Raw genomic sequence first — 13,979 nt, 5'->3', positions numbered from 1 at the left:
GTGTGGAGGTCCTGCATTTCTCCATCTGTGCTCAATAGTCCACATTCTTTTATACTCTTATGTTTCATATACTTACCATCACATATACGCCGTCCTCATGTTACCTAACTGATCACTTATCACCCTTCTCCGTATTTGATGTATTCTGTGCTGTATACATGCCCCATTGTCACACAGCACTCCTTTTCCTGAATGGGTTACATTTTCTTGGCACGTCTTGATCACACATTTCTTCACTCATATTGTTATCTACGTGGCTTACTACTTCAGCCTAGGTATTCTCCTGTTGTTTTTTTCCTCCGTTTTATCTGTCTGTGCAGCATTGTCTATTTTACCCGTCACCCTCACTCCCTTGTTTTTTCCATGCTGTTATCTATACGTAGCAGGCTACTCACACAACTTCTGTATACCCGGTTTCTGATGTGACCCTCCAGTGCTTTAATTCTCTCACATAAGTCAGGGTGATCGCCACTGGAAGAACTAGGGGCATGGTGGATTCTCCATCACATAGTCGTTCCATCAAGTCTGGATGTCTTTCTAAAAAACATGCCCTAGCTCAGCTCCTGGATATGGGCTTGATGCAGGAAGTGTGGGAAGAAATTCTTTGCTCTGTGCTATTCAGGAAGTCAGGCTGAGTGATCACAATCGTCCCTTCTGGTCTTAAAGTCAGTGAATCCGTGTTCCTGTGTCCACACAGCCTCTGCGAAGGAGTTTATTGTTGGGGGAGCAGGCAGGTGAGAGAGGCTCGCTCTGGCAATTATAAAGGTGATGTGTTTTTCTTCTCTCCCCGGTCTCTCCATGCAGCTCGGATTGGGAAAATGAAACGGAGGAAGCAAGACGAAGGGCAGGTATGTCCCCTCTGCAGCCGGCCTCTGTCAGGATCCGAGGAGGAGATGAGTAGACATGTGGAACAATGCCTTGCAAAGGTAGAGGCGCAGTGGGACCTTCTGCTGCCATTCTCTTCTCCCTACTCTCTCTGCAGTTGCCCTTCCCACCCAGGGCAGAAACCAACCCTGCTGGGTTAAAGGCCAGGGCATAGGGTGCGCTGGCTGGGAGCTGCAGTCACCTCATGCCTGGAAGACTGCTCCATATAGGTTCCTGCCTGCCTCATGCGAGAAGCTTTGTTTTTTCTTGTCCCCCAAGCCCTGTTAATGAACTCCAGCTTAATAGACCAAACTCTGCAGGTCTTTGGCCATCTGAAGCCTTGTGTAATGTGTTAAGATTCCTGCCTAGCACAGCAAGAGTTCTTCTTTTCTGTTCTCTGCTTTAACAGCCAGTTTGATGTTGCCCTTTTAAAATGGATTTGTTAAAAATGCCACTTGAGCATTGCACACCAGGAGTTAGGGGCTCTAAAAACTCCTCTGCCACCTTCCCGTGGGACTGTAAGCCCTGTCTCTTCGTTAGCCTTCCCAGCGACTGAGGGGTAAATTCCGCAGACGTGCTGCAAGGGGGAGAGTGGGCGCTTTGGGCTTTCTGTAGTTTCCTGTTTCCGCCAGTCAAACACCCAGCAAGAACATCCCAAGTGAAGCGTGGTTTAAAAGAACTGGTTTCTGACCAGCCTTCCTGAGCCAGGTGTCCGGAGAAATCCTTCCGCTTCTGGCCCTGCTGAGGGAGCCACCCTATGCCCCTGGACCAGGGGAGCTGCTGGCTTCAGTTCCTGGGCAGCAGCTCACGAGCTGGGATGGTGCCAGACAGGTTGCATTTGGACACATGCCAGGATTGTCCTGGGAACTAAAGCTTAAGCGTCCCTGTATAAAATGGGACCACTGCTGCTCATTTTCTTGATCCTAAGAGGTCCTGAGCGCTCTCAGCTCCCACTGACTCTCAGGATCAGGCTCGTTGTGGGGAAGCAGATGCTGCTACTCACTCCTGATATAGCTCCAGTGGGAGCAGTCCTGACCCCCAAGGGAATTTAGGGTGTCTTATTCTCTGCACCCTCTGCCCGGCACAGAGAGAAGGCTCGTGCATGACCGAGGACGACTCCGTGGACATCGAGAACGAGAATGGCAATCGCTTTGAGGAATACGAGTGGTGTGGGCAGAAGAGGATACGTGCCACCACCCTCCTGGAGGGGGGATTCCGAGGTACGGGTGGCGTTTCGGGGGGCCCTGACTTGAGGCACATCTGAGATGCAGAGAGGACAGTTCTGCTGTGCTTTTAAAAAAGAGTGTTGAGTCAGTCACTTCTCTTCAGGGGGAGGGGTTCAAGCTGCGTAAACATCCACAGGGTTGCCTTTCAAGATGGGTGGGAACTTCAAGTTTTGCCAGCACTACACAGGAGTGATTTCAGATCTTACCACACCTGGGAAAATAAGGGTAACATTTTGTACTGATCTTAAATACAGAAGAATTGCTTTACTTAGTATTCAGGAAACGTAGCCGCATAGGGGGAGAGATTGGGAGCAGGTAGAGGGGAGATCATTTGGGAAGGAATCAATTCCTTGTTTGCACACATTAAGAAATACATGGCTGTATTTGAAGGGTGGGGGGGAGAGAGAAATGAAATTGTAAAAATTCCCAGCCTGGAGTGACGAAAGCTGGTTTATCAGCTGCTGGTGATGTATTGAAGGTGACAGCGGAGTCGCTTTAACACCTGCATAAAATATTAAAGGGCCGGTTATGCATTTATCACTCCATCCCTTTTAAGGTTGATAAATGAGAATCCAGCAACCTGCTGTGTACCTCCAGCGCTGCAGGCCCTCAGGGCTCCCAGACAAACACATTTTATTTTCCCTCCTCCTTCTGTTCCTTCCCCAGTGACAGGGAAACCAGTTACAGAGGAGAGAGAGAGTTATAGCAAAATTTGACCTCGTGTGAGCTTTACTGGTGAATGTAATTGTAGCTGGGAACCTGGCCCTTTCTTACACTCAGCCCTTTGGCCTCCAACAGCAGGATTTACTAAACTCTTCTCTGGTGTGAACTGCCAGCGCGAAGGAGAGAGTCTCTCACACACAGCCCTAATGAGAGCAGAAATGCCGGCTCTGGCCATTCGATAAAGAGGAGGGGATGCTATCTCTTCAGACGTCAGCTTGGATTTTAATTTAAAATGTCTCAAGGGGAGAGACTCCCAAGGGAACGAGTCAGACTTGCATGCCCAAGCACCTGCTGGCTGTTAAGTGATGCCCCGGCACTCCTGAGCTACTCTTGCCTTCCTCTGGAATTCAGTTGTAACTCTGGAATAGGGGAGCAGATGCTCCGGAACATGGGGCAGCTTCTCGGTGTTTCTAGCGAAGGCAATGCTGCGCGCTCCTGACTCCTGGAAATGATTGTTGCAAACCCACAGCTTCATCTGCTTACTTGCAGGCCTACACATGATGCTCTAGAGATGTGGTGCAGACTGTTAGACTTTGTTCATTAACATAACTATTGGCATTGGTAGTATGGGGCACGGAATGCTGGTCTGTTCCTGTGGTCCAATCAGTGCTACAGTATTGATTATCATCTTACGTTAAATGAACAATGACCAGTCTGCCCTATTTCCTGCCCCTCTGTGCGTGTGTGACCTCTCCTCTTCAACCGCTCCGGCTCCTATGGGCTCTTCTGGTGAGCAGGGTAGACTCTGTCGCTCGGCCCTGACGCTATCGCTGGGTCACCTCACTCCGATAATATTCCCAGTCCTTTCTAGCTAATTAACTGGAGTGTTGTATTAACCTTTCAGTCCCACCCCAGTCGCGGGGACAGTATTTCAAATGACGCTGCAGGTCGGGAGAGAGCTCTACAGCCCATATGATTAAACTTCATGAACATGCAGGGTCCTTGCTCATTGTTCTCTTTTTAAAGGGGTCAGCTGCACAGGGGTCTTGAAAATGCAATAGCTCCATTGTGTGAATTGGTTAGAGGTTAGCCAACTTATCGCGGCAATGAGGGCCATGCTCTTATCCCTGTAGAGGGCTGCTCCTAGCGTGCATGGACGTTTCCAAACACAAGTATCCAACACCGATATAATCGTAACGTCCCATGTTGCAGTTCATCCTCCGAGTGAATGCAGGGTTTCCTTCTGCTCTCTGGAGAACCTCGCCACGTCTTAGAGGGGGGTGGCGAATGCTGGTTGGTAAAAGAGCGCAGAAGGTGGCTGGGGGATTGTCACTAGATGAGGTGGGGGGAATCAAGCTGGGAATATTTCACAGGATCACAGTCACCAATGGACTTCTCGATTGTGGACTCCGTTTCCCTGATAGTCCGGCCAGCCATCAGACCGATCTAGTTCTTACCGAAAGGCCAGGCTGAGTACAAGAGGCTTTCCAATCTGATGTCTCCTCTCTCTGCACTTGGAGAAGGAGAAACCTCTGTTCTTTCATGGCTGAAAGAATTCCCCAGTCAAAGAGGGGAGGGGATCCCTACAACGGAACATACTCCCTCTCTCATTGGACTCAGCAGTTCCCACCTAGGGTCTGTCTTCTCTGCACGTCTCTCATGAAAAGTGCTCCGCTTTCGCTGCGTGTACTAGTCAGGGCAAGCCAAGCACCAGTGGGCCACTCCCTTAGGGAGATGTGTTCTCCGCTCAGCGGGGGAATGTTTTACCACCAATTCTCTGCCTAGAATCCCTAGAATTCTGCATAGGCTTCCCCAGAACACGCCTGCAGCCTGCCAGCTGGATATCCCTGTTTTAGGCATTGGGAACTCCTGGCTTGGACCAGTCCCTGAATTTGGAAGGGGCGTGTGTGTTTTTCTTAGTCTGAAACAGGTACCAGGTGAAGTAAGCCTTTCCCCCCTGTCTGGGCCCCAAGCCCCTCTGACTGCCAGGGTGCAGAGGCTTCCTTTGATAGACCTGCTCTGTGTGGTTTCAGGGGAACTAAATGCAACTCACCTTTTCCTCTCCCTGTATCAACGTTGACTCCTCCTTTCTGGGACAAAGGGCTCTTCATTTGTATTCCAGCAGTGTGGTGCAGCATTTTGGAGATGCCCTGCAATGATAAAAACTGCTTCATGCAGAATTGGTGGTACCATTATTAACCCTTCCCACTCCAGACCCCATAGTTGGCCCAATTCCCTTGGCTGAGAAGGAGCAGTGATGTGGAAATCAAAGGCCTTTTTAATGCCAAACAGACCTTGCTAGGCTACATGGATGTCGCTAGTGTCTAGAGAGATGACATGGAGAAATGCATAAAACTGGAGGGAGAATAGATGTCCATGTGTCTCATCAATTTCCCTTTTAATCGTGTGTGTTGCTCTGAGGAGATGTCACAGCCCGGGGGGATAGGAGACTGTGGCCAGCGTTTATTGCGCAGTTCCAGCTCAGATCTAGCAGGCAGTATTGCAATACTGTCCCCAAACTGGGAACAATTCGTAGCCTTTAATTAGTTTTTTTGGTCAGAATGTACAAAAATCACATCAGTGATCACGCCCTTCAGACGTACAGGAGCATAAACGCTGGCAAGTCAAGTGTAAAAGTATAATAAGGCAGGCCAAGAAAGAATTTGAAGAGTAACTAGCTAAGGACAAAAATATAAAAGCAAAGAAATTGTCTGAGTACATCAGAAGCAGGAATCCTGGTAAATAGTCAGTGGGGCCACTGGATGATCGAGGTGCTAATGGAGCAGTCAAGGAAGACAAGGCCATTGCAGAGAAGCTAAATGAATTATTTGCATCAGCCATCACTGCAGAGGATAGGGAGATCCCCACATCCGAGCCATTCTTTTTAGGTGACATATCTGAGGAACTGTCCCAGATGAGGTGTTAGTAGAGGAGGGTTTGGAACAAACTGATAAATTAAAAAGTAATAAGTCACCAGGGCTAGATGGGATTCACCCAAGAGTTCTGAAGAAACTCAAATATGAAATTGCAGAACTACTATCACCTAAATCAGCCTCTGTACCAGATGACTGGAGGGTAGCTCAGGTAACGTGTGTTTTTAAAAAAGGCTCCAGAGACAATCCTGGCAATTACAAGCCGGTAAGCCTAACTTCAGTACCAGGCAAATTGGTTGAAACTACACCTTTACCCTGCTATAACGCGACCCGATATAACACGAGTTCACGTATAGCGCGGTAGCAGCGGGGCTCCGGCGGCACTTTAAAGGGTCCGGGGCTCCAGCTGCTGCTGGGAGCCCCGGGCCCTTTAAATCACCGCCGGAGCCCTGCTGCCGCTACCCTGGGGCTGCGGCAGCGGGGCTCGTCGGCGATTTAAAGGGCCCGGGGCTCCAGCTGCTGCAGGGGGCCCAGGGCCTTTAAATCACCGCCGGAGCCCTGGCACCCCTACTCCAGGGCTGCGGCAGCGGGGCTCTGCTGGCGATTTAAAGGGCCCGGGCTCCCCGCAGCGGCCGTAGCCCGGAGCTCTTTAAATCACCACCGGAGCCCTGCTGCTCCTACCCCGATATAACGGGGTTTCAGCTATAATGCGGTAGGGATTTTTGGTTCCCCACGACCGCGTTATATTGGGGTAGAGGTGTATAGTATAGAACAGTAACCGATTAATAGATAAGAAACAAAGGATAGGAATAAGCCGTCTATTTTCACAATGGAGAGAGGTAAATAGTGAGGGGCCCCCAGGGATCTGTACTGGGACCTGTGCTGTTCAATGTATTCATAAATGATCTGGAAAATGGGGTGAACAGTGAGGTGGCAAAATTTGCACATGGGATAAAATTACTCAAGAAAGATAGTTAAGACCAGAACTGACTGGAAAGAGTTACAAATGACTCGCACAAAACTGGGTGACACGGCAACAAAATGGCAGATTAAATTCAGTGTTGGTAAATGTCAAGTAATGTGCACTGGAAAACATAATCCCAACTATTTATACAAAATGATGGAGTCTAAATTAGCTCCTACCTTTCAAGAAAGAGATCCTGGGAGTCATCGTGGATAATTCTCTGAAAAGATCAGCGCAGCGGCAGCCAAAAAAGCTATTGAATGTTAGGAACCATTAGGAAAGGGAGAGACAAGACCGAATGTATCGTAATCCATGGTACGCCCGCACCTTGAATACTGCTCGCCCCATCTCCCAAAAGGCACCTTAGAATTGGGGAAGGTGCAGAGAAGGGGAACGAAAACGACTACAGGCATGGCACTCTCATATGAGGAGAGTTTAAAAAGACTGGGACTGTTCAGCTTTGGAAAGAGAGAGACTAAGAGAGGATATGACAGAGCTCTAGAATCATGACCGGTGTGGAGAAAGTTGACTAGGGAAATGTTATGTACTCCTTTACGTAACCCAAGGCAGGGGTCACCCAATGAAATTAATAGGCAGCAGGTTTAAAATAAAAGCAAGTACTACTTCACCCAGTGCAGTCAGCCAGCCTAGGGAGCTCGTTGCCACGGGATGTTGTGAAGGGCAAAACTATAATGGGGTTCAAAAAAGGTATTAGATAAGTTCATGGACGACAGGTCCATCAGTGGCTATTAGCCAAGAAGGTCTGGGATGCAAAACCATGCCCCGGGTGTCCCTAAACCTCTGACTGCCGGAAGCTGGGACTGGACAACAGGGGATGGATCACTCGATAACTGCCCTGTTCTGTTCATTCCCTCTGGGGCAGCTGACGGCCACTTTTGGAAGACAGGAGACTGGGCTAGATGGACCATTGGTTTGACCCAGAATGGCCAATCTTGTGTTCCTATTCCAGATTTTTCTGCTTTTTGCAGAAAATACCAAAAAGCAAGTGTGACTGAACCCCCCTAGTGCTGGCCTGCACGGCTTTTCTGTCTAGAAGCTGAGTACTTAGCTGTAGTGTCTTCGGATATTCATATTGTCTGTGCCGTTTCCTGGGCCAGAGCTCTTGCACTCTGTAAAACCTGACTGGGAATTGTCTCATCTGTGATTGGAGAGGCTGTCGTTGTGAATCGGACTCCTCTGTAGCTTGTACATTACTAGTATTGTAGTGCCTGGGGATCCCAATCCGGTCCCATTGCATTAGACACTGGGCACACATGGAATAAAGGCCATCCCTGCCCCAGAGAGCTGAGCGCATGTCCAGAAACAACAAGTGGAAAAAACAAACCGAAGCCCAGGAGAAGGTAACGGTGACGTGATTGTTAGGTGTTACAATCAGCACGCTGGCTCTCTGGCCTTGGAGAGTGGGTGGGCATTTCATATAGGGATTCATTGGCATTTTTAGCTGTCTTCACATTTTTTAGAACACTGGCAACTGTCATCACTAAATCTGTTTGCTAAAACCCGGTACTGTTGTCTTGTGTGAATCTAGAATGTTAACAACTACACAGGATTCTAGTTCTTTTTCTTCTCCCCAGGGCCAGGTCAGATATTGCAGTAATGGGACATGGTATAGGTCATGTGCTGCTTTCAGGGAGAGATCTTTGTTTAAACTAGGAATCTGCCTTGGACAGGAAGGGCAATCTTCTTTCTCCTTTGTCCCCTCCCTCTGCAGCCTCCGAGTAGTGGGGGGGAAAGCCACAAATGTGCAACATCTTCCAGATGCTGCTTCTAATCAGGTCCTTGTAAGTGAGAGATTAAATAAATAGAAATCATCTTAGTGAAACTGTTGAAGAGGTGTAACACCCCCAGCAATAATGGTGTCTGAACACGTGTTCCTGAAGAGCAGTGTGTGATACGGTGGTAAGAGATTTTGCCCAATATCAGGAGATCTCATCCCTACTGTCGTGGGACGAAAACTTGTTTTGAAATATCCTAGCATTGACTACCCATCCATTTACATAACTCTGATCAATGGGGAAAGGTTCTGGCATTAGTCATTTACATCTTCCATTTCTGTTGCTCTTTGTTACAAGGGATTATTTCGCGCAATCTGTGTCTAATAAGCTTCGAGCCAGTCTGTATTTAGGCAGCAGCCAAAGCTCAGCAAGCGAAAGCATTGAGCGTTTCCTTCTCTGATTTTTAACTCTCAGCATATTTGTACCAGTTCTTCTGTTCCTCTCCAGCATGGATGTACATTACCCCAAGTGTTTACACTGCAAAGTTATCCCTTTAAAGAATTCCGAAGAGAAGTTCAAAAGGGGGGTTTTCTTTGAAACATTCAGTGTCTCTTTGTGTGTGTGTGTGTGTGTGTCTGTTACTTGAAAGGAGGAGGGGGGAGAGGAAAAAAGTGCTTTATCTGAAAAGAATCGCATCAGCTTCGCACTGATAGAAGCCGCTGTCGTCTCTTAAACGGCTTAACGCAGTCAAAAGGCAAGCAGACTTAAAACAGTGTCTTACACAAGGATCGATGGGTGGAACACACAACTGGTAACTGGGGGAAAAAGAGAGCGAGGGAGAGATAACAGTAATGATTGCATTAAGGGAAGCTTGAGGGAGGCTGGTTCTTTGTAGCAGCTTCAAAGGTGCCTGGACTGATGCCTGAGCAAACTGTCCTCTGGAAGTCACCGTTCCTATAACTCTATGGGAGAGGGATGTACCCTCGCCCTTTTCTTAGCAGATGGGGCAAGTTGATCAGGGAGTGATGGGTTAGCAGCTCCTGTCTGCATCGCGTTTTCGGGGGGATTTTGGTCAATTGGCATCTCTTGTCATTCCTTCAGCACAAGGGGGTTGTCTGAGAGGGGAAGGATCGGGGTGGAAGGTGGGGAGCGATTGGGGATGCCGGCCAGGGAGGGGGGATGGTATGTCAGTTTATCGATCGCACCTCAGCCAGGAGAGCTGCAGGCACAGTGCTCTGAGCAGGAGCGGCAGCGTGCTTAATGTGATTGAAAGGCAGTTAAAATGGCGGTGACCTTTTCAGGGGGAATTAGATTGCCTGCCAAGAGTGGTTAGAGGGAGTGATAACGCCAGCTTGAGGAAGCTGTCCAGTCAACTTCAAAGAGAGAGAGACAGAGACAGGAAAAGCAAGCTAGCAGCAAGTACCATTTAAACTACGAACCGCCCTGTCTGATAGAACAGAGATTGCTGTCCTCTTTAGATATGAAAGAATTGAAGAATTGTAGCTAAGTTCTCTCCACCTGCCCGTTTCCCCCCGCCTTTCCGGTGGGCACAGTAGTGAGCCGCTCACCCAGTGCTTTTATGGATTTCTTTTCCTCGAGCAGGTCAGTTGCCTAGAAAATAACGTAATGGGGAAGCCTTTGAATTCATGACAACGGTAAGCAAGGCATTTTCAGGGAAGGATACTTTCTAATGAAGATCAGCCAGACAGGAACCTGACTAAGACAGATTGCAAGACTGAGGGGAAACCCATAGGGGATATTTAATTCTTGAGTTTCTCTTTGTTTCCCCCCTTCTGAGATGGCACAGGATTTATAGCCAGCTCCAGTAATGTCCTTAAGAAGAGACGAGCCCGCCCCCACAGGCGGTCCGGGTCTCTTCCCTGTGCACAGCAGCAGTTAGTGTAGGCAGGGGGCTTGATGAAGCCTGATATACTGTGACAAACCAAAGTCACTCCGGGGTGCTCATTTGCTTTGGTTCTTGTGTCGCATGCAATCAGTGCAGCTGCTTGAAAAGTGGAACTTATTAAAATACAAATGCCTGAAAGTTTCCAGCAGATGGCTGCAGTCCCACTGTCAGCTCTCGGTCAATCCTCGCAATAGCAAGACGTGCTTCAGCAAATGTCGTTAGGACAGCCTTTCTGAAACAAATGCCGATCTGCTTGTCTGGAAATGAGGGGAAGTGCAGTTACAGTAGCTGTGGACTTCTCCACAGCCTGTGCGTTGTACTAGAAGAGTGCGAGCAAGATGAAGTCTCCGCCCAAATCATCTTGCATTCCAAACAGACACACATGGGGGCTGAGGTGAACCATAAAGCAGATGATTGAACAGCACTCTACACCTGTCTGGTAGCTCCATCTCTGACCGTTTTAAATTAGAATGGAGTCTGAGGGCAGGCTCCAAAATTGAGGAGAAAATATGGATCTCCTGCCCTTCCAAAGCATTTTTGTACCCCAAGATCTCAAAATGTTCAGTTTCACATCTCACTGAAGTGCTTATCATTCCTGTTTTACAGATGAGTAAACTGAGGCACACAGCAGTGACTTCCCCCAGGTCATGCCTGCAGAGCCGGGGTTAGCACCTCCAATTCCTGACCTACACCCCATCCAGCAATCAGCAGCTTCTCCTGTCTCAACCAAAACCAAACCTGGCATACAGGAGAGCCTGCAAAGATGATACAACCCTGCCTCCCTCCATCTGTCCCAACGAGTTAAAGTTGCAGTTAAGGTCAAGCCAAAGAGAGAGTAAGCAGGGCAATACATTTAGAGAGACTTGGCCGTGACGTTGCTAGTGCGTGAGTGGCGAGAGAGTGAAATTTCCCAGGAGACGGGCTAGGAAATGGAAGGTGTCTGTAGTGTCTTCAGAGCCCTCTGGATGAATGAATTAGTAACCAATATCGTTATCCCTGTTTCTGCACTGACTAGACAGGGTACCCGCTGAGAGGGTAGAGTGAACTTGAAGTCGGATGCAAGAGTCACCAGCAGAAGAGTGCAGGAAGGGATATGAAGTCTTTAATCTCCCCCTCCTTCCTGATCCCAGCTTGAAATGTCCGGTGTCCCCCCTCCCCCTCACTTTTTTTCATCACCAGCCTCCCTCTTGGCTTTGCCCCTCAATTAAAACGTCTTCCCACGGTATGTACATGTAAGCAACTCTCATGATCTTTCACTGTTACAACTCTTGCTCTCCCAAACTCCTTTTGTCATCTTTGCTTTTGTCTAAGACTCTTAAGTTCTTCTGGGTGAGGATCTGTTGTGTAGTTCTGTGCACTCCACTGGTGCTTTATATGTGCCCCTCCCCAGTGAGTGCTCTTTCCAGGGACGCAGTTCTTAACACAGCTTCCCACTGCATCTCCAGCTTTGCTGTGTAAAATGGCATTTCTCTTTGCACTGCTCCAAGTGATGGAAAAGTCTCAAAGGCAGATCTTTGTCCAGGAGGTGGTTCTTGATCTCCGAATGCAGAAAAGGACTGGTTTGTTGTGGACCCTTGTTGTAGGAATGTAATTAACAAGCAAGAGTTAAGCTTTCCCGGAAGGGTTTTATTAGCGTGTGGGAATTGAGGGAGAGGTCTGTTCAGTGGCCATTGAACCTTTTCTGCCATAAAGTAGCCAGGCAGTAGTATTGAAAGAGTTGGTTTGAATGAGGAGGACAAAGCGATAAGGGGAGGGGCTTAGGGATTGTCCGAAGCCCTAGCTTCCATAAAGAGAGCATTGTCTAACCCACAGTAATTGATATATCATCATATCGATAACATTTAGCTCTCGCTTCACAAACATTAGTAACACTCATGGAACACGCTATGCAAAATGTGTGAGATCCGCACTTGACTCTGCTTACATACTTTGTTAATGGGACACTGCAAAGTAAAAATCTCTTTTTCCAATTCTTCTAACAAAGGTGAAGCATATCCTAAAATAGTAAAGTCCTATGTACTCTGCAGCATTTGATGCAGTACGTTTACATCAATTTTTATAATGAAACTAGACTAGTCGGCTTCATTTTGGGGTTCTCGGTCAATGACCCAATGCATAGGGAGGGTTTACATCTCAATAGACTGTTTCTACTCTGATGGTGTTTGACTTTTTTTTTTTTTACACAAGTTTCCGTTTAATATTCGTCTTTATTCAATTTAAGAGAACCTAAATTTTTTGCTCAAACTGCTGTACAGTGTTTGTTTAAAGGGACGTAATCAACTAAACACTAATGTCTAGTGATTTATCTGCCGTGTGTAACACCTAAGATCACTGTAGCTGGGAAGAGATTTGGAGGGGGAATATTCTCTCCTTCAACTTGCTCGTCTCATTTGACAGTGTTTTGAGTGCAGTCGGTTCCCCTGTTGTGTGTGAGTGGGTCTGTCACACAGCAACAAGGGAGGGAGAAAAATTAATTAAAAATAAAAAGGAAAAGTGGTTGTAAAACTACCAAAATTGGCAGGGAGAGTCAAGGGGCAGGCCTAGCACCTGAAACTACTCAGTTGTTGAAATTGACTAGATTTCAAGTTGACAGCATCCCTTTAAACTTCTATTTTCCTAGATGTTAGACATACCGTATAAGCTCATCCGGTCCCATCTGCTGCACACACAGAGTTGCTCCCTCCAATCCATTTTTCTAGTGCTTTGTCCAGTCCAGCTTTGAAATTCCCAGGGTTTAAGACAGTCATTTGATAATTTTTCAAACCGTCTGCAGTTTTGCTAGAACTGCAGCCTACCTCTTGGGCTCTCAGGTCAAACTTCAGCCTTACCCACCAAGTAGCTGATTGACGTGATTTTAATAGCATTTTCGAATACAGCTGTTAAGTGTGGGGCAGTGAGATTTTTCTAAAGGAAAAGCGTGTGCGGGTCTCAATGGCTCTAAACAGCTCCTGTCTCTGCATGTCGTCTCTTACGCTAGGCGGTGAAACGCATTATCGAGTAGTGCCCGGAAAGTGGCTAACTGCGTTTGACACACGCCAACTCCCTGCCTCCACACTGGATAATTGCATTGTCAACTGTTCAGCAAAGTGGCAGGTGACACTGCAGCCCGATTGATTGTCCTAGCATCGAGGCTCCTAAGGCTGTCAGCTACCCAATCGATAGAGTTTACACAAGACACCGTGACTGCATCTGTAACTAATTTCAGTTTGAAACTCGCAAGACACCGCTATCCCTGTTCCCTGGCTTGTGTTCTGATTCACTTGCATCCTCTCCCTGGGCTGGGAAGTTGCTTTTTCCTTTGAAAGTGCGTCTTGGGGGGTTTTTTTGGTTTTTTTTTTTTTTCTTTTCTTTTGGAGCAGCAAGTGAAGAAATCAATGGTGTGTTTTGTGGTTTCAGATTTGAGGGCATTACTGCACATGGCTAACTAGCAGCTCCAGTTTAGCAATCAATAGGCTGATCAATTGATTAAATTAACACTGATTTTCTTTCTTCTTCCTGGCCTAGAAAAGAATTAGTTTGGAGTAGAGCATGCGGGTTTGGCTTATGAAATTTAGGCCTTGCTATTTCAGCCCGTGACCATTTCCACCCACTCTTCCTCCTCTACCCACAAATAAAATCTCTCTGCCTATCATTACTTAAAGCAAATGACAATGGGGCCTGCGGCTGGCGATGGCTTCGGTAAGCCAGAGTGTCACTTTCAGCTGTTCACCAGCCTCGCTGCGTCATGCTCGGCTGTTTTAGAAAAGG

The 13,979-nt window shown here is 47.6% G+C and overlaps 1 protein-coding gene across 4 annotated transcripts in view; it reads left to right on the top strand.

The window, feature by feature from the left end:
• RNF220 (ring finger protein 220) overlaps positions 1-13,979 on the top strand; it is a 327,682-nt gene that overhangs the window by 264,427 nt on the left and 49,276 nt on the right. For 3 of the 4 annotated variants that reach the window (XM_034778229.1, XM_034778231.1, XM_034778232.1), the window contains 2 exons: positions 805-926; positions 1,952-2,084. In XM_034778229.1, coding sequence (XP_034634120.1) covers positions 805-926; positions 1,952-2,084 — 255 coding nt within the window. The remainder of the gene's footprint in view (positions 1-804; positions 927-1,951; positions 2,085-13,979) is intronic. The other variant, XM_034778230.1, reaches the window with a different exon arrangement.

The sequence above is a fragment of the Trachemys scripta genome, chromosome 8, assembly GCF_013100865.1.
Source record: "Trachemys scripta elegans isolate TJP31775 chromosome 8, CAS_Tse_1.0, whole genome shotgun sequence".
Classification (NCBI taxonomy): domain Eukaryota; kingdom Metazoa; phylum Chordata; order Testudines; family Emydidae; genus Trachemys; species Trachemys scripta.
This window is presented reverse-complemented; position numbering and strand designations above follow the sequence as displayed.